The 20516-nt window shown below is 39.7% G+C and overlaps 1 protein-coding gene across 1 annotated transcript; it reads right to left on the reverse strand.

Annotated features, from left to right (window-relative positions):
* Positions 1 to 224: 224 nt before the first annotated feature.
* Positions 225 to 20177, reverse strand: VCAM1 (vascular cell adhesion molecule 1). The gene is made up of 9 exons (XM_080916070.1): positions 20046 to 20177; positions 19281 to 19556; positions 16780 to 17100; positions 15221 to 15487; positions 10602 to 10877; positions 7412 to 7732; positions 6116 to 6382; positions 4131 to 4397; positions 225 to 1036 (listed from the first exon to the last, which is right to left on the reverse strand). The coding sequence occupies exons 1-9, from the start codon at positions 20107 to 20109 to the stop codon at positions 876 to 878; spliced, it is 2220 nt and encodes a 739-aa protein (XP_080772196.1). The 5' UTR covers positions 20110 to 20177; the 3' UTR covers positions 225 to 875.
* Positions 20178 to 20516: the final 339 nt, after the last annotated feature.

Genomic DNA, 20516 nt, shown 5'->3' on the forward strand with positions numbered 1-20516 from the left:
CTGTGTTTTGAGTATCTGTATTATGTCAGTAGTTGGAAGCTTTTACTCTTATAACTGATAATTTCAGAAGAACAAGACAATAATGAAAGGAGAAAATTTACAACAAATGAAATACAACTCTTCCATGTTCAGAAACTTTTACTTTACTATAGCATTTATAAAAGATAAGTCAAATAAAGTCGCATTTAAACCATGTTAGTAATTACACAAGATTCTGATGAAGAAATATATCCCCGTACCGTACAGTACCACACAGAGAAAACTTAATCATTATAATATGAATTTAAAAAGTAGTACCTGAAAGTCAACCCAGTGACCACTTTACCATTTGCCTATAAAAAATATAAAACCCTGGCTTCTTTGTAAAAACATGAAATAATTTTCAATAAAATCCATAGGAATAAGATTAGGTTGAAGAAAATAAAATATAAAAAGGTGACACTGGTCAGCTGCCTAGTCAACATTAACATTAATATTAAACTTTCCTAAGAAGCATTAAGTTACAACAGTCAGGCCAAGCAACACATTTTTGATTATGTTCTAACCTGCATACGGAGTGCTGCTGCTCTGAACAACCTTGCAATGACATAATTTTATTTTACATATATACAGATTATGCTTTTTATATACATACACATCATGGAACTGTTCCAGTCACTTCAATGATGGGGACTTGTCAAGCAGAATATTTCTAGTTGGCTTCTTGCACTCAGCAAGGGATCAAGTAGCCACTTCTTTTCCTTCTTTACTGAGAAGGGTTCTGGGATGTCTGAATGCATAGCCTGGTTTATGAATGGGGGGTGCTGCTGTAATAAGGACTATTAAGGATCTGGAGTTTATAAATAATGTCTTTTCTCGAACACTTCAGATGTTAGCTACACTTTGGATTTCTGTGCCTCCACCAGACTGTACGATCCTTTCATGTTGGCTTTTCTTGCAAAGTAAATGATCATCCCGATAGCAGGTATCACCAAGGAGGATGCACAGTAGACTGCAAGGAGTTCGGGGGAAAAGTGGTCCTTGTTATCTTCTCTTCCTGGAAAACAACCAAATGGATGTAATTAATGTCCAGTATGAAAGGAAATAATTTAACCACAGTGTGTGTTTTATTGTAACAGTACAACTAGTTCTTCAAAGAAGATGCAGTTGAAGCTGTGCTGAGAACCACTAAGACTCATATATCACATCTTTTTTTCTCTGAAATATCCAAATAAGCAGCTCGTAGCTGCTATGCTCATTGTGGATATGGAGGTGACAAGGCTGTGACTCTACAATTTTAAAAGATTGTTTTGGGTGTCAAATGGAAGGGGGACACACGTTTTAGTGACCTGTTTCATAAGAGTAGGAATCAGAAATAACCCTGCAACGTAATCATGAACAGAAATATCTAACAAGTTTTATAAGACAAGCCATGTAACACTCAGTGTGGCTATTAAGGTTAAAGAGAACGTTCTTGTCAGCGGTTGCCTGGAATGTGCTTCTATGCTGTGTTCTGTGTGGCTGAAGCAAAAGCATCTTTATCTGAGTCTTCCCCTTCAGTGTTGATAACCTTTCCTCATTAACTGATGGCCTAAGTAAATGTCTTAGTTACCAACAGTACATTCTCTGACCTATACCAACCTACACCCCCCTTGATCTAAACATACCCCACCATTCCTTCAAAATCCAAGCACCACAATTTCTTATCCGCTTAATTGCTTGTAATTCAATATTTGGCCATGTAACTATCTGTTAAATTTGGTTTCCTCTCCTGGCCACACACTCTATAAAGACAGCCATGGTTCTATGAGATGCTTCACAACTACCCAGCACTTCAGATCCTCCTTGGCACTCTGGGCAGTCCCAAAATATTATCTGAGTACTAATAAAGTGTGTTTCCTTCTAAATCTCATCATTTTGCCACATAATCATAAATTCAGTACTGAAAATGACAATATTTAAACACCTTAAAATCTTTTCAGAGAACACGTGAGAATAGCAACACCTCGAACAACATCCGAGCTTCATCAAAACATCTCCAGAGAGCAAGGCATTTTCCCAAGACTTGCTTCTGTTTTCTTTTGCACCCCACAGTATGGTCTCACAGCTACATTTCACTAGTGGAAGGATGAGTCCTGGCAGGGACTGGTAATATGATCTGGGGCACAATTACAATTCCTTCCAGAGCTTTCAAAACACAGAAAGTTATTCAAGTAGAAAAGACTCGTTAGCATCACACAAATGAGTTGTTTCAAATTACGGAAGGATAAAAAACGGATGCTTCACTTTGAGCAACATGATAATGATTTCATTTCTGTGTTTTCCTTTGATAGAATTGATCTAAGGGTAATACTTTAATGGGATACTAATCATAATTGTGGTTACTCATCAATATTGATGCCAAACTAGGAAGAAGTATTTCTATCATTGTTGTCCTTTCAATTTAATTAATAACTTTGCTGTTCATTATTCCTCGGATATCTGTTGCAAACTCAAAATTGATCCAGTTGCTAGGACAATATTCTAATACATTTTTCCCTACTAATTATATAAACTTTGAAAGTTTTAAAGATTCCTGATCATTTGTATCAATGGGATACATTTAAGCAAAAACCAAATAAGACTTTAAATATAAACATTTGGCTATAAATACAAAGGGACTAGTTTAAACTATTGGGGAGGAGATCAACTTTGGGTTGATATGCATAACATATGCAATTATTTGAAATCATGTTAATATTGAGAGCTTGAATGTCTGGCTGGGTGACTTATATGCTTTCGTTGTTCATTTAATAGATAGATTAACAGCAGCAAATATGTAAGAAATTAATTAAGCAATTAGAAAGGACAACGTGTGAAGAAGAAAGATATAAAGGGAAGGAACTGTTTTCACACTCTTGAGGAGAAACAGCCACGCACACCCAGGATGACAAAAATCTTAGAAGTGCAATTTCCTAGGGCTAGGCTAAATTAGAGCTAGACAGAGGAAGACATATCTCAGCCTACACATGATTGAGATCTCTGTCCATCTCACCAGAGGCAAGGGCTACACACACTGTCATATCCAGTAACATGATGAAAGATCCCGTCCCACTCTTTGAATACATGGTAGCTTCTTTGGGCAGATTGTTTTCAGAACACTCACCACAAGTGGGTGACTAGAAGTTTGACATGCACTTATTACATTTTCCCTTCCTTTAACATTTCTTAGTAGATGTATTGATATTGCTCTGATTTGAAGAGATGCTATGAAGATAGAAAAAAAATGCATGCTAACGTTTGTAATCTTTAGGAATGTGGTTAGTAAAATGTATATCTTATTTCTTGGTCATGTTCAGAGTTTAACTGACATGTGGTTAGTTAACTCTCGTGGTCAACACCGGTCCTCTTCAAAGCTGGCATTCATTAGCAATGTTGCTCACTCTACCAGACTGGATCTCAGCAGACAACAGCTCTTTAGTGTGTAAAGGGTCCAAGGCTCATTAGTCAAGGCTAGCTTCAATAAAATTAGCAGCACTCATGAGAGAGAACAGGAAGTAAGGAGTGCCAATATGTGTCTGGTGGGGGCCGTTGCCCCTCCCTCCCTCTTCACCAGGTTAAAGTCAGACAACTGGGGCATAGATTTCAAAGGAAGCTCTTGTAAAAATCTTGAGATCCTGATTCAGATCCAGGCCACTACCCCCAATTAGCATCCCCACAAAAGGGGCAATGCAGAAAATATGCAGTTACTCGTACTCTGAAAGCAGAGCTCCTTTCCATTGGGGAGTAAGCAGAGCACTGTTTTTCTGCTGCACCAGTCCCAATCCTTTGGTTTCCTTTTACCCCAGGGGAAGTCTTGTAAAATATATTGTTAAACTCTTAGCAAATCTAAGACCTCTGAGACCAATGATGAATTGACAACTTTGGAAAAAAATAATAACAAATGGGAATTCCACATCACCGATGATTAATGCCCACTTCCTGGCTAAATGCTATAGGATAGAACAGCTGTATCTGATTATGTCAAGAAGCATTTAAGGAACAAGCGGTCAGCTCAGAATTCAGTCTCATGTTACCAACTCCCTCTCACTGTAGAAATTTGTTACTCTCCTTGGAAACTTGGAATAATTTTAAAAATAGATTTAAAACAAAAGCAAACACAGAAAGCTCACCTTTCACATCAAGTGTTAAACTTCTTAATTGTGAGCCAACTTCGGTTTTCGATTCACACTCATAGACTCCAGCATCCTGCAGCTGTGCCTTGAGGATGGTGTATGAGCCATCAACAGACTTTAGCACCGTATCTCCTGTCTTCGCTTTCTTCTTCAGGATTACCCACGTTTCAGGCACATTTCCACAAGTGCAGGAGATGATGACAGTGTCTCCCTCTCTGACACTCTTAGATGGAAAGACTGTAAGCTGCATGTCCTTCGGAGAGACTGAAGAGAAAACGGACAGTCAGTGTGTGGGGGAGGGGTACAGCCCTTCCATACCAACTGAGAACAATGGCGGTCACTGCCAAGCTGTTTGAGATGCTTTCTGCATGAGCTGGAAAGAAGGCAAGCAAAGAGGCCGGATCTTGAACCAATTCTCAACGATCAAATTGTGAACAAGAGAAGACAGATTTCAGGCTTCTTTTCTATTCTTAATATGGTTCTTTACTCAGGCAAAGACAAAAATTAGGTATTTAATAAATAGCTTTAGAATTTAAGTATCAGAAAAAAACTTTTATTTATTTATTTATTTATTTTAAATCTCATTGTTCATCAAATTTCCCTGGAAGTGTAAAAGCCTTGTGAACTCAATGCTCCTTAATCAGAAAATGGAGATATATAGAGATTATTATTATTATTATTATTATTATTATTATTATTATTATTATTATTATTATTATGATTGGTCTTTAAGAGCATAGTTACCAATTATCAAATTTCTGGCTCATCTCTCCTGAGAGATAGAACATTTCTGTAAATGCAAAAACCTTAGAGGGTAACGCCTAAAGTCTATTTTATAAACACTTGCTTAAGACCTTGTCACACTGATGCTCCTTCCCCAAGGCCACAGGGCCATGACATCCACACTGAGGTTTCCTTTTCTTACACCTGGTCACTCTGTGTCACCCGGATTGACCTGAGCATCCCCTAAAGGTTTTTCCTTGAGATTATGTGGTACCCTTCCCTGGTTCTTCTTTTGAATTACAGTGAACTGAGGCAGCAGTAACAACAGATGCCAGCATATGCCTTCACAGGAACAATCACAAGGGATGTGGAAGAGAGCAACCCCGGTCCCCCTCACCCCGGAGAAAAGCATGGGAGGGCAATACAAGTTGATTGCTTGTATAATTTTGTTATGTTATATATGGTTTCTATGTGCCAAGCAGAAACTGTTGTGTTTTCAGTCTTGGGTCTTTATCTTGGAGAAGGGAGAACTTTATCTATATTCACCCCAGTGGTTCTCAACAGCAGGCTGAGAGGCCAGAGGGCACAACTACTGAGACCCTTAATCTAAGAGTTTACAAATGGTGCCTTCTTGGGCCTCTAAGCAAGTCTTCGGCAGCTTCTGGGAAGTTGCTACTCAGGGTCCTGTTCAGCCCAATATAATGTTTTAATCCTAAGTAATTTCCTACCCTTGTTTCTTCACCAAAACCATGATTCCTAAGTGTTCCTGAGCTTATAGCTTAGCTCCTGGAGGGAGCATTTCATTTGATATGAATAAGATTCTAGGGTGAGTGATTTGATCTGAAATAAAAATCCATTCCAGGAGCAGTATGGGACTGCTTTTATAATTAATTATTTTTTATTTTTTAAATTTTGCACATACATGCAGTTTTGAACTAAAGGTTTTTATTTTCTTTCTTTCTGAGGGTTGTTCTTTAAGTTATGTCTATTTGTATGTGTCTGTGTGGGGTGCATGCATGGGGTATAGTGCCCATGGAAGTAAGAACCCCCTGGAGGTGGAGTTATGGGCAGTTGTGAGCTTCCTGATGTGAGGGCTGAGGACAGACCTGAAGTTATCTGTAAGAGTAGTAAGCATTTCTTATGTCTGGGCCATCTCTCTCCACCCAGAGGCTTTCTTTTCAAAGAGGATCTTGTTTACCATCAGTAGCTCCATGGGAAATGTACTAGCCATAAATAATGGAAAGTCATACTCTGCTCACCTTGGATAATCAGTTCAACCGATTTTTTGCTAATTCCAGCCTGATTGATCCCTTCACACACATAAATGCCAGAATCTTCCATTTTTGTAGACATGAAGGTGAGTGTAGGATTTTCAGAAAGAGGCTGCAGTTCCCCGTTATTTAGCTGTCTGCTCCACAGGATTTGAGGAGCTGGAAAACCATCACTTGAGCAGGTCAGGTTCACAGGACTGCCTTCCTCTAGGACAGGAGATGGGCTGACTCGGATGATGGTTTCATTGGGGGCAACTGAAAAGCAAAAAAACACTTAGCTTGAACCTCTTATGCCCTGAATTCCAACGAGTCTAGACAATGTTGAAAAACCAGGCAAGGGACTCTGGGTTAGCATAGTTTATAAACTGTGATAACCAGCCCAGGATGTTTCTGTGGAGGAAACAAAAGGGGAGTTAGAATACAGATGAAATGTGGATATTTTCACAGGACAGATAGTTATGTAGAATTCTCTTAATGTCAAAGCACAGAAAATCAAGTATAGTGTAGTGTTTGGGTGAAATGGTGGATTAGAAGTCTATATGACCCATGGAGAAGAAACAGGATGAGACAGAGTTAATTATTTCTGAGAGAAGAAAGAGAAGAGCATTGGAAACACACACACTCACACACACTCACTCACACACACACACACACACACACACAAACACACACACACACACACACACACACACACACCACAATACGGGAGGGGGAAAGGGGGGAAAAACATTAATGATATGCATTGCCTAAGCATGATACATTGGAATATCCCCTGTGAATAAGAAAAGCCCATTTACTGCCCCCTTGAAACTGGGTTGATCATTTAATAGGATGTAGAGGATGTGATATGGGGTGGAAGGATGACCTTTGGGAAGCTACTTTCATCCCCAACTTTCTCAGCTGTGTTCTGGCAAATAAATCTAGGCTGCCTTCCCTGAGAATGATAGCGCAGGAAAAAATGACAGGTGGGACCTACCACATAAGGCTTAGACATGTTAAGTGACATGTCTAACCAGCCAGCTGCTGGTGTGCCTAAAGATGCTAAATTGACCTGAGGATGTGTAGCTGTCTGGCTGACCCATTGCTGAATGCCAATGCATAGATTCATACATAAATAAATGGTTTGGTTTACATTATGAAGAATGGTTTATTATATGCACTATTATCTTGATATTTTTTTTCTGTTTTCTTCAGAGATTTTAATTGTTAAACTTCTGTTGACTATTAGCAGGTGATCACAGTAAAGAAATCCATATAGTGTACCTGCCCCATGTGTGCACATACCGTTGACATAAAGAGTCTGTGTACTCTGCCTTTGTTTGGGTTCAGATTCCATTTCACCGCTGTGTAACTTAGCGAGACAAACAAGAGATTTCCCAGTATCTTCAGTGGTGGGGATGAAGGTCATTTCCAAACTTTTGGTCTCCAGGGACTTTATGTCCATTTCCTCCAAAAAACGTTTATTCATCAATGTAGTCTCCCCTTTCAGCAAGTCAATCTCCAGATGGTCAAAGGGGTACACATTAGGGACAGTGCAGTTGACAGTGACGGGTCTCCCATGCACAAGTGGCCCACTCATTTCAATTTCTGGGTCTTCAGGGAATGCTGCAGGTATTAAGCAAAAATAATATTGATATGTGCTATTCAAATGAATACTGAGCCAAATTCTATTAAATGCAAAGGTCTCAAAATGACCACTTTTGATGAGCTAGGAATAGTTTGGTCTCAAGTCATAAATAACACCATTATGTATAACTATACAATTGTAATATTAATCACAAATAATAGAAACAAGATACTTAGCATTTTAAGTCAAGGAGAAATAAATGCTTGTACTTCTTAGGTTTCTCTTCGAACGACACCATCTTTCCTATCCTTTTCTAAGAGCACAATGGCTTTGGCCATCTTTTTAATTCACTATATAATTTAAATAGTTTAAATGTTTGTCAGAAATATATTGACTACTAAATATAAACTAACTCCCTCAGCCCTCATTATCTCCTTCTTCTGAGCAGCGTGGTAAAAATGGTTATAATGTAATTCATTTCATAGCTAGAAAAAGAAACTTATAGGGACTTATTGTTACCAGGATGACCTGGGATCATATATGTAGATTATTAGGCTGGCCTCAAACTTACTGGGCTCTGCCTACCTCTGCCTCCTGATAAGGTAATTCTTGTAATTAACAAATGACCTGACAGCCAGGCCTGGTGTTGAATACCTCTGATCCCAACACTTGGGAGGCAAAGGTAGGTGAAGCTTTGTGTTCAAGTCCAGCCTGGTCTACAGAGTGAGTTCCAGGACAGCCAGGGCTACACAGGGAAGACTTATCTCAAAAAAATAAAGAAAACAAAGAAATGACCTAATACTGTTATGTTTTCTTTTATGTGTGGAACCTAAGTTTAAGTTTTAAATTATATACATGCAAGACTTTGATGTGTATGTTTGCAGGCCATTGAACTACAGAGGATCACCAGAGGAGATGGCATCTTAAGGGATGTGGGGAGCAGAAAGGGCAATACAACATATTCAGTAGGAAAGAAGGGGAAGCCGCCTGGGGGCAGGGAGAGAAGCAGGTAGAGAGGAGATGGGCCTGAAAGGGCAATGGGCCATGGGGACAGATGAGAGAAAAGCACAATAACATGGACATCCGATGGTGCCACAATCAAGGCACCTCTTTGTATGCTAGCTTTAACCACCAGTAGGAAGTGGAAGAGAACTATCCATCCTTAGTCCTTAAAGTCTGAGTATCCTCCCATCTGTCTATGTAACATTTACAATACATTCTCTGCACATCAACAGGAATGACACTAGCATAATTTACAAGGTAAAAATTGTACAAAACGAAAACCCAAAAACCAAACCTAAACATTTCCCCCCATTCTTTCCTTAAGTAAAACCTGTTAAAGTGGTGGGTTTTGAAACACGGTCACATTGCAATAAGCTGTCATGCTGTTGGGAATGCGCCCGCACCAGCAGATCCTGGAGTCTGGGTAACATGATAAAGCAATAAAATTGACACTCCATTTGAGAGATTTAAATCTCTTAACGGGCATAGTCTTCTTCTGAACCAAATCCTGAAGGTTAACACAAGTTTGGGCAGGGCTTTAGATGGAAAAGCGTTACAATATGCCCTCTGGAATTGGGTGAATACAACAGGACAGAACCACCCTCTCCACAAAAATAACTTCACGGTCACGTGCTCTCACTCACGTGGTCACTGTGATCCCCCCCCCGCGCGCGCTCAGGGTAGAGCGAGGGATTCCAGTAATTCATAGAGACTGGGGGTTGGAAAGGATTTCTATTAAGGTGATAGAAACGGAAAACATGTGCCACGTGTTCATTGGGTAAATTGTTGAAAAGCTGCTGCTGTTGGAGCTTGTTTCTGGCTCGATTCCGCATATTAACCGTCCCACACAGACTAAGTAAAATCTATCTTCTTCTGTGTATTTCTGGCAATCTGATGTTTCCCATTGTCCCCACCCCTGAATCCTACAGATCAGCTTCTCAAATCTGCCTTAAAACAGTCGAATTGTGCTCTTTTTTCTCCCTTCCCCCTGCTATCTTCCTCCCAAGCCCACTGCTCTCCATTCTTTTATAAAAACATCATAAAATCTAATAATATATGTTTAATTAAAAATAACATTTATCATATATACTATATTAAATATGATCTGTTATACGTAGTAATATGTAGTGCTATAAATGTATTATATGCATACAATCAAAAGAAGCATGACTATTTGGGAAGAGAAAGGGGACAGTGTGTAGAAGGAGAAGGGATAAGACACAGTCGTGGGTAAACAGGAAGAGAGCACTGTGGCCTATTGTTTTCCGTTCTATTAAAAAATAAACACTGTACACAGTAACACTATCTTCCAAAAATGAAGGAGAAATGAAGACTTTTTAAAGTGGAAATAAAAAGCAAACAAAACGAAGCAAGCAAACAAACATACACAAAAAACAACCAAACAATCAAACAAACAACCCTCCCCCCAAAAGGCTGAGGATATAACTCTACGGCCGGGTACTTGCCACGCATGCGCAAAACCCTTCGGTCCATCTTACCCACCTCAAAACAAATTGAAATGAAATAAAAAGGCGGACTTGGGCCTCACCCACAATTTGAATAGCTGAGGCAGTCACCCCTCCCCTAGAATTGATCTGAACAGACCCAGTTCCTGGCTGCTCTCTCCTGCCACCTTCACACACCCATGTAGGTGGGGAGTAAGGTCAAGAGCACGAGGCAGGGAGTAGGACCAGCCGTGCTCTGTGTGCATGCCATAAACATATGTCATATATGAAGAGTTGGGCCAACTCTATTACATCAAACCACGTTCAGAGATCTAGGGATGGTTTACAATGCCAAATCTCTCTCTACGTTAATGGATATCATTACAGATTCACACTCCTTTTCTCCCAGAAAAGCTAGAGGAAAACGGGGAGTCCCAATCAGAGAGTCAGAAGCACTTACAGTAGACCTCCACCTGGATTCTCTTTTTCAGTTGCCTACGCAGACAGGTCACAGTGCACAGGTAAGAGTGTTCATTCTCAAAACTCACGGAGCTGAACGTCAGTGTAGACTTGGCCCCCTCATTCCTCACCTCCCCATTGAGGGGACTGTCTGTCTGTGTTCTCCAAGAAAAAGAGGGGGAGTCACAGCCAACAGCAGCACATGTCAGGATGACTGAGCCCCCAACTTGTGCAGCCACAAGAGATCCAGGGGAGATGTCAACAGTAAATGGTTTCTCTGAAGGGAGAAAAAAGACAGAAGAACAAAATGAGTAACAGATAAGATTCTTTTCTTATTGCTTCATATTCCCGTAGTCGATGTGGATCTTTCTTGATCTCTATCAGCTGTTATCTGTGCCAAGGAAAAATTCCTTCTTTCCACTTTGGAGCCATCAGGAACAAGACCACATCTTTTAAGAATAAACCCATGCTGTTCTGTTGAGTCAGGCGATCAGAATAAGTGCAGATAACAATTTGTAAAGAATCTGGTTGGCATCTTTTCAGCGAGATAGCCCACCCTCTGCTCCACAAAGACCCCAAATCGTCCTGTGGTTTCTGTGTGTCAAGCACCACATGCTGGATCTCATATGCGTGCATTATTTCACTTGATTCCCAGAACAAATGGTTAGCTGGGTCTATTGTTTCTTTTCTACGTTCTTATTCTTCTGTTCCCAAGTTTCCCCTTCTCTTCGTCCATCTCCTCCTCTTATCTCTCCTTTAAGATATTTAGGCTCAGCAATGCTAAATGGCTTGGGCTAAATTTGCAAGTGGAATAATTGAAACTTGGTGTGAAATGGATCTGACTTGAGATTCTAGCTTTTCTGTTCCTGGACAACTAAATCAAGTTATCCTCATTTAAAGATAAAATGAAATCTAAAAGAGTTACGGGGAAACTGCACCAAAATGTCCTCTAGTTAGATGTGCTATACTTAAAGAACCATGAATATTCAAGCATCTTCCCATGGACCCTCCTTTTTTTTTTTTTTTTTTTAGCTCCTTTGGGTCTGTGGATTGTAGTGTGGATGTCCTGTACCTTATGGCTAATATTAACTTATAAGTGAGTGCATACTATGCAAAACCACCAACCAAAGAACATACATAGGCTGGACCTAGGCCCTAGGACCTATGTAGCAGATGTACAGCTTGGTCTTCATGCAGGTCCCCTAACGCTGTTGCCTACCTATGGAACTTATTCCCCTGATTAATTAATTAATGAAAAAGAATTATTCACATATATCTACACATTGAAGTTTGATATAAAGTCATACAGACTGTCATACAGAACCACACTATAAACCAAATAAAGATGGCATTAAAGTAACATCAAATATGTTTGATGCATTATCAAAATTCTTCATAGCCATTCGGGGTAGAAAACTGAGTGATCTCTGCCAACATTCAAGTGTACAAGGTGTTCTGTAGCTTCAAGACACTTGGGTGAAATGCCAGATTTTGAGAGAAAGAATTCTAAATTTTGATGTTATTCCTCTGGAAATCCTGGGAGTGGCTGGGCAACTCTGCAAGTGACAAATGAATTTCCAAAGAAAATCATTAGAATGTTCTAGAAAACTGGAGACAGGCATACATCTCAGCCCACAATTCTCCATTTTGCACAGTTCTTTTCTGTATCAGGAAAAAATGCTTTATCATTTTAGTTTGTGTAACTGTGGTATTGTAGCATTTTTCCAAAGAAGATGTTCTCAAATTATTCTCAAAGATATCATTCAAGACAGTGGCCAAGCTGTCCAAGTCCCACCTATGCAACTGTGAGAACAGGGAATTAGTAGGAGATTCACTTCTGCCTGCAAAGAGACTGACATCTTCCATGATGTACACTTGAAGCTACTGGAGAGAATCCCTTGAAAGTAGCTGAAAGGCCTTTCTAACTCCAGTATGTAAGGTTAATAGCTCACATGATACCACTCCTTCCTGTACTTAGAACACTTTTTTTTCCCATTTGAAATGGGGCCAGTCATTTCAGGATGCTACTATCCCAGGACAGACAGCAAGCCTTCCACACATTTAGCTTTATAATATCTTCTCTGATCATTTGAGAAGAGCAGTCATCCATCTGAACTAAGTAACTGATGGTCTTTGAATTCACCTTTCTCAATCATCTAAACTTAAAAATCCGTGTTTTCCTATGTTAGAAAAGAATGTTTTCCTTTAAATATAAGAAGGCTACTGATTTGTTTGAGTTAATTTTGTATTCAGCCACTTTGCTGAACTTGTTTATCAGCTGCAGGAGTTCTCTGCTGGAATTTGTGGGGTCACTTAAGTACACTATCATGTCATCTGCAAAGAGTGATGTTTTTACTTCTTCCTTTCCGATTTGTATCCCCTTGATCTCCTTTTGCTGTCTAATTGCTCCAGCCAGGACTTCCAGTACTGTGTTGAATAAGTAGGGGGAGAGTGGGCAGCCTTGTCAAGTTCCTGATTTTAATGGAATTGCTTCAAGTTTCCCACCATTAAGTTTGATGTTGGCTGTTGGTTTGCTGTATATTGCTTTTATTATGTTTAGGTATGGACCTTGGATTCCTGTTTTTTCCAGGACTTTTAACATGAAGGGGTATTGAATTTTGTCAAATGCTTTCTCAGCATCTAGTGAGATGACCATGTAATTTTGTTCTTTGACTTTGTTTATATGGTGGATTACATTGATGGATTTCCTTATATTAAAACATCTCTGCATCCCAGGGATGAAGTCTACTTGGTCATGGTGAATGATCGTTTTGATGTGTTCTTGGATTTGGTTTGCAAGGATTTTGTTGAGTATATTTGCATTAATGTTCATAAGTGAGATTGGTCTGAAGTTCTCTTTCCTTGTAGGGTCTTTGTGTGGTTTAGGAACGAGGGTTATTGTAGCCTTAAAAAAATGAGTTAGGTAGTATTCCATCTGATTCTATCTTGTGGAATAGCCCTAGAGACACTCCAATATACAACAAAGATACATGTACCACAATGTTCATAGCAGCTCTATTTATAATAGCCAGAAGCTGGAAAGAACCCAGATGTCCTTCAGAAGATGAATGGATACAAAAATTGTGGTACATTTACACAATGGAGTACTACTCCGCCATCAGAAACAATGACTTAACCAAATTCTTAAGAAAATGGTTGCATCTAGATAATATCATCCTGAGTGAGATAACCCAGTCACAAAAGAACAGACATAATATGCAGTCACTGATAGTGGGATGCTAACCCCAGAGGCTCGGACTGCCCCAGAAACAACTCACAGACTGTGTGAAGTTCAAGAAAAAAAGAAAACAAACAAACAAAAAAAAAAAGTCATGCTCAATCCTTACACACCAAGAAAACGTTGACTAATTCCAGGTTACATCCTGTTTTACATGTACTTTTTGCTCATTGTAACTAGTAAGACCTTAATGCAGAGTATCAAACCTTAAAAAAAAGAAAAAAAGAAAAGCCAAGCACTGACACAATTGTATTTGTATACATTTATGCAAAAATGTTTAAATTTTTTTCTTTTATCTTTGTTTTTTAAAATAAAGTTTAAAAAAAAGAAAAGAATGTTTTCTCTATAGTTAGAGTTCATGTCTTTATTTAGCAAATGTTTACTAAACACCTATTTTGTGCCATGTACTATACTAACAGCCATTAATCCATTCAAAGGCACTCACACAAACACAATGAGTTCCTGAGTTTCTGAGTTTAAGAACCTTGAAGTTTAATGGACAAATTCAAATACATACTTTTTTGTGCTCTTAGTGAAGTATATAATTTACTCATTCCTCATTGCATAAATATGCCAAAATATCACACCACACCCAATGTGTGCTTTCTGTTTTGATTGGTCAATTATTTTATATTAATTTTTTTTAAATAGAGAAAAATAGCTACAATTGAAAAAGCATAGGCTTTTGAATTAAGAATAGCCTATAAATGAAACTAAGAGCCATTTGACCCTGTGTAAATGGTGAATTATATTGCACCTGAGTTTTTCAGCTACCTCACAGAGCATGGTAAAGACAGAGATAACATATGAAGCAGAAAGTCTTGGCAAACATTAATTTTACAGTCAATTGGTGACCATTAGTAATTTGAGACTTCATTCTCCCATCTGTAAAGTGGATAGAAAATACCCCTTAGTTATTTCTTGGAGGCTATAGAAAGCTTATGTAAAATGCTATAAGCATACCAGATGTTTAAGAAAATCTTGCAAAATCCCAAGTGAAAAAGTATATTCTTAGGAAAGAGGGTTAGTTGAAAAGGAAGTTGGGTCACAGGGAATCATTTTGAAGCAGAGCAGTCAAGATTAAGTAATTTTGAACAGGAGCATGTAACAAGTATTTGGCCGTACAATCTCTGACAATGTGGAATAAGAAGAGCCGGTGCAGTAACATGGGAATGCCAGTATCCACAGGGCAGGAGATAAGATGGAGACTAAGCCATGGAATGAGACAACAAGAGCTAGAAAGGACCAGTGTGGAGGTGCTGAAGAAAAGAACTCCAGAAAGTATGAGCGTGGTTAGTATAGACCTATGCTGAAGCACATGACTACCAGATGGGCCGTCATGCAAATTTACGGAAGGCATTTCACCAATGGCACTAACTTACCTTCAACAACTAACTCCACCTCTGTTTTGTCTCTCCCAATCAGATTAACTCCTTCACACACATAGATCCCAGAATCTTCGATCCTCATAGCAATTAAGGTGAGGGTGGCATTTCCTGAGAGGGGCTGAAGAACTCCATTCTCTAATTTCTTGCTCCAGAAAATCTCAGGAGCTGGCAGACCCTTGCTGGAACATGTCATCGTCACAGCACCACCCTCGTGAAGCCTTGTGGAGGGATGTACAGAGATCTCTGTATCCGTGGGGGAGGCTAAGAAGACAGAGCATAGTGGGAGCCATCATCATTAAACAGCATCTCCATCCAATGGGGATGAGTTTATTTTCTTGTACACTGTATTCATGTGCCTCCACAAGTTTGGCAAAACTGCTCTGCCAACTTGGAGTCAAGGATCACCAAGTCATTACAAAATTAGACTGACTAATTTCTAACCAGCAAATTACAGTTTTTGATCTTTAGTGTTTTCAGGGAACCACAGATAGTTAGGAATTAAGAGATGCCCTTAAAGTTAAGGGAAATTAAGGGAAGGCCTTTCGTGTTTCAGCCTCTCACTTAACAACTGAAGTCCTGTGGAGGAATAGTTGCCACCCAGATCAGCTTCTGCACTTATGAGGAGAGACAATCAACCCAAGAAGGACCAACCAATTGCCTTTTGAATATAATTATTGAAAAATTCTCTTATAGAACTAGAATTTTTCTGAAATATGATGGTAATAGTCTAGCATTCTGTTCTTACAGAAAAATGGGTGATGATCTTTTATCACACAACTGGCTTTCAATGACTTAGCTACATCTCTCTCAAAGTGCTATATTCTGTGAGGAGAAATGTCTCCCATCTTGATTGCTTTCCCAAAAGGTTGTTGAAATCCTTTTCTATCTTATTGTGCTTTGGGTAAATAAAATTGTACTTGACACCAACTCCTTTAAATATAGGGCTCAAAGTGGAACACAACCTTTTAGTTTTCACAAAGTACAATGAGCTCCATTAGGCATAGTCTAATACAGGAAGAAAGCTGGCATCTGCCAGCAGTGTCTAGTATCTGAAAGACAAAGCCTAACACCTTCCCTCTTACTGCATGTGAGCATCCTCTCAAACAAATGCACAGACGAGAGAGAGAGAGAGAGAGAGAGAGAGAGAGAGAGAGAGAGAGAGAGAGAGAGAGAGAAATTATTTATCACTGCATAATCTGAGAAACCAATGTTTCAAGGCTTATTATAAAATTTTATAAAGCATTGTATCATTTGAGCCCATTTCCTCTTTTTCAAGCAGACAGTGTTATGATGATTCCTCCTTGATAGACAGGAAAATAGAGCAATTAAACAACTTCAAAATCTCTCGGCTAACAGGGTGACATAGCACTCAAATGCTCTAAACCCAAAATCCAGTACTCTGTTCTTTTAATAATATCATATCCTGAATAAATAATGAAGTAAAAACATATTTCCTTTTAATCTACTTGATACATTTATGGCAACAATAAATAATATGATACATGTCCAAAACCGAACTCCCACACACCAGAGACTGTGGTACAAGAACTTACTGTGCACTTGTAGTTCTTTGACAGTCTCTCTTTCTTTTGGCATAGAATCAGTTTGGTCAATGTGTAATTTAGCCCGGCAAACAAGAACTTTTCCAATATCCTCAATGACAGGAGTAAAGGTTACTTCCAAACTCTTGGTTTCCAGAGACTTCTTTGCCATCTCTTCTACAAACTCCTGACTCTTCATGAGACGGTTATCCTTGAACAGTTCTATCTCCAGTCTGTCAATCGGGTAAACATCGGGAGCTAAACACTTGATCATGACCGGCTTCCCAACCTCCAGGGGACCACTGAATCGAATCTCTGGATCCTTGGGGAGTGCTGTAAAGCCAAACAAATGCACAAGCAGGATTTTTGGCTTCTGTTGAGAACACCTCTGACTGTTTTTAACACAACAGGAGTCCAAACAAATGTTTTCTTTAATACTGGGTTTAATTCAGCAAAGCTAATTGGTTTAAGTAGCTAGTCACGGTTTGTGGTAAACTCTGGAAGCACTTTTCAGTTTTTAATTCTGTAACTGTTAAAGAGTATGTGTTATTAAAGAAAAGAGCAAGAAAAGTGTAATATCTATTGAAACTCATCTATCTACATAACTTAAAGAAGTTTGTTCTCTTCTGACTAACTGGATAATGGAGACCACATTTTACTGATAAGGAAGCTAAGACTAGTGTAGTGTGATTGCAGAACCAGCCTTGGTCACACAGCCAGTCCACAGTGAGGCTGGGAGCAAAGCTAACACTTTCTGTCACTCACTCTGCACCGAGATCACAGTGACATCTCACACCCCATTCCCTACTGTTAGTGCAGATACAGTTCCACATTCCAGATGAGAAACCCAGGCCTCAGAATGGTATCAGAAAGAAGTGTTACTATGTAAGGTTGCCTACGAAAAGAGGAGAATGACTTTTACGAGCTGGCTTCTGAAAACGAGACCTCTGGCAAAAATTCACCCACCAGAAAGACATTTCTATGCAATCTCCCCAGACTGGATCTATTCCCCTAAAAGTCTCACTCGGTGTTCTAATCTGCACTTACTGAACCCAGCAGGACAAGGGAACACACGCCTGCCCTTCCTCCTCCACACACACACATGAAGTTTATCCTTCTGTCACAGGGGAGCTCGTGGTGTTTCAGCTCCACAGAATATTACAATCAAATATAGAATGGAGACTGAAACTGTTAAGAGCAAGAAGAAACGGGCATTCTTGCAGGGGTTGTGGGGGAGAACAGGCAATATAATTAAATCCAGAAAGGCCTCGCTTCTCTTTTTTTAAGTCTCCAACTGTATAGTACTTGTGGTGGAAAAAAAGGCAAAGGAACTGGAAATGCTTTATTATCTAAAAACATAATATTTTAAATTTCCCCTCCAATTATTTATGTCCACTTCAGTCTTCAGGAAATGTGCCTAGAATCCACGCAGTTTAATGGCAGGTAATATAAGAACTTGCTACTCTTTCCTGGTATTTATATAACAGGACCTTCCAAGGAGCTCAGAAAGCTGCCTAGACATAAGCTATACATGTATAGCCAGCATAATTGAAAGCAGCCGTCTAGGCACAGTGGCTTGGGAAGCCCAGCTACACAAGGGGCTTGCTGAAATTTCAGTTTAGGTTAATCAGCAAAGTAGGGCTTGAGCACAGTAGGAAGGAACCAAGGTGATTAGAAGATGAATCAAACAAGATGCTCATGAAGAAATGCCTTATGGGAATCCCTTTTTTTTCTTCTTCTCTTTTTTTCTTCTTTTCTTTTTTAAAGTGACACCATCAGTAACCATAAGCAAATGATTTCTATAGGGCTCATTGTCCCCCACCTCTCCTTGGTAGTTTTATTTGCCAAGTTGGAGTGTATAGCAGGATGCATTTTGGGTAGGCGAGTGTAATATGGGTACCTGCTCATATCCCTGAGACAAACCTAACTTATTAAACAAAAACCCTTTGAGGAGTGAAAGCAAAGTTTTCTGGCAGCAACAACAAAAACTCCCGAATTTATCTGCATCAAATGACTGAAATGTTAATAGACGTTTAATTACGTCCACGGAGAAGGCTTTCATACTCCACAGAGTTCCCGAGTCTGCAAGCAGACCTCAAGCCCCAAGTTGCACAAGAATAAGTGAATGGAAAAATCCCGGAAAGAGGGAATTCATCAATCCTTTGGATACATTAATAAGTGAAAGTGTAGAAATACAACCGGATGGAAGATTAGAGGGAAAAAATTACCTAATAGAACCATTGGGATGTTCACACTGCAGCTGAGAATTAGAACCAAGAAGGTGTGAGTTTCTGACATGGGCACCATTTTTTGTGGCAAACAAGTACACAGAGGTTAACATTTGGTTTCCTGTTCTCAACTAGCTTTTTCTTTCTCTGGCTTTATTGAAATTGTGTATTTTCTAGCTAAGGATCTAAATATTCTTTAAAGGTCTCTATTAAATAGATCATTACAAAACTTTTTTTTTTTCCAAGCAAAATAGAGAGTAAGCCAAACCTGTTTCAGGCACTTACAGTAGATGTCCACTTGGATTCCTCTTTCCAGCTTGCCAGAGTCACATGTTGCTGTGCACAGGTAAGAGTGTTCATTCTCAAAGCTGACAGGGTCCATGGTCAGGACGGACCTGGCCCCCTCTGTCCTCACCTTCCCACTCAGTGGACTGTCTATCTGGGTTCTCCAAGAGAATGTTGGCAACTCACAGCCTGTGGTGCTGCAAGTCAGGGACATGGAGTCTCCAATCTGAGCGATTGTTCTGTGTTCAGGGGAGATCTCGATTTTAAAAGCATGAGCTGAAGAGAGAGAGAGAGAGAGAGAGAGAGAGAGAGAGAGAGAGAGAGAGAGAGAGAGAGAGAGAACAAATTTACCATGGTCTGTCTCATGCTGTCCCCTTTTTCTCTTGTGTATCAATACAGTGTCCAAAACACAGCCTGGATGATCTACTTTTCAACTCCTCTCAGACTAATAGAACAAGACAGACCTAAAGCCCTAAAGTTGCTGTTGAGGGAGGTACTGGAATTGTCACTGCGAAGAAGAATGCTCAGTTCTGACTTTGAAGCCCATTGCACAAAGCTGTTTTTGTCACTTTCTAAATTTGAATTCATTATCGAGTACAGGAAACTAAAGAGACCTACTACCGATATCATCCAAACTGCTCAATTGACAGTGGAAAGGGGAATCAAAAAGCATCCGTCCGCGGCTCTGTGAGAGTACTGGCCTTTATAGTAAAACCCTGTGCTACACCAGAAGCTGCAGACCTGTGAAATAGGTCAGGAACTTACAGACTGCAAAAAGTATCCAGAGTAGCGCTGAGGCTCCAAAGATCGCGACCATCTTCACTCGCATTCAAGTTTCTGCTTCAAAGCCTTCTTTGTGCTGCACGTGAGAGTGTCTGGGAAAAGTGCTCAGCTCCCAAAGCCAGCCAGGCTGGTGTGAGTGAAATAGAAAGTCTGCTCTTTATAAAGGGTCCTGCTGGAGAGGCGGAGGGAAATCCCTTCAAGGGGAAACCCAGGGCAGAGCCAGGGAAAAAGTTTAACTGACAGCCAGCCAAGTCCCCAAGTTAACCCTTTCAGATGCTTTCAGGGCTGAAGTCATTCTGAGTCCTGAGAAACAGGACACTTCCAAGTACATAAATCTCAGGCTTTTCCTGACCTTCAGCTTCGAAAGGGCTATTTTTCCTGAAAAGATACAAAGATCATTGCAAAATGAAACTGCCCACAGTGTGTGTGTGTGTGTGTGTGTGTGTGTGTGTG

This window comes from Micromys minutus (assembly GCF_963924665.1).
Source record: "Micromys minutus genome assembly, chromosome: 4".
Lineage (NCBI taxonomy): Eukaryota > Metazoa > Chordata > Mammalia > Rodentia > Muridae > Micromys > Micromys minutus.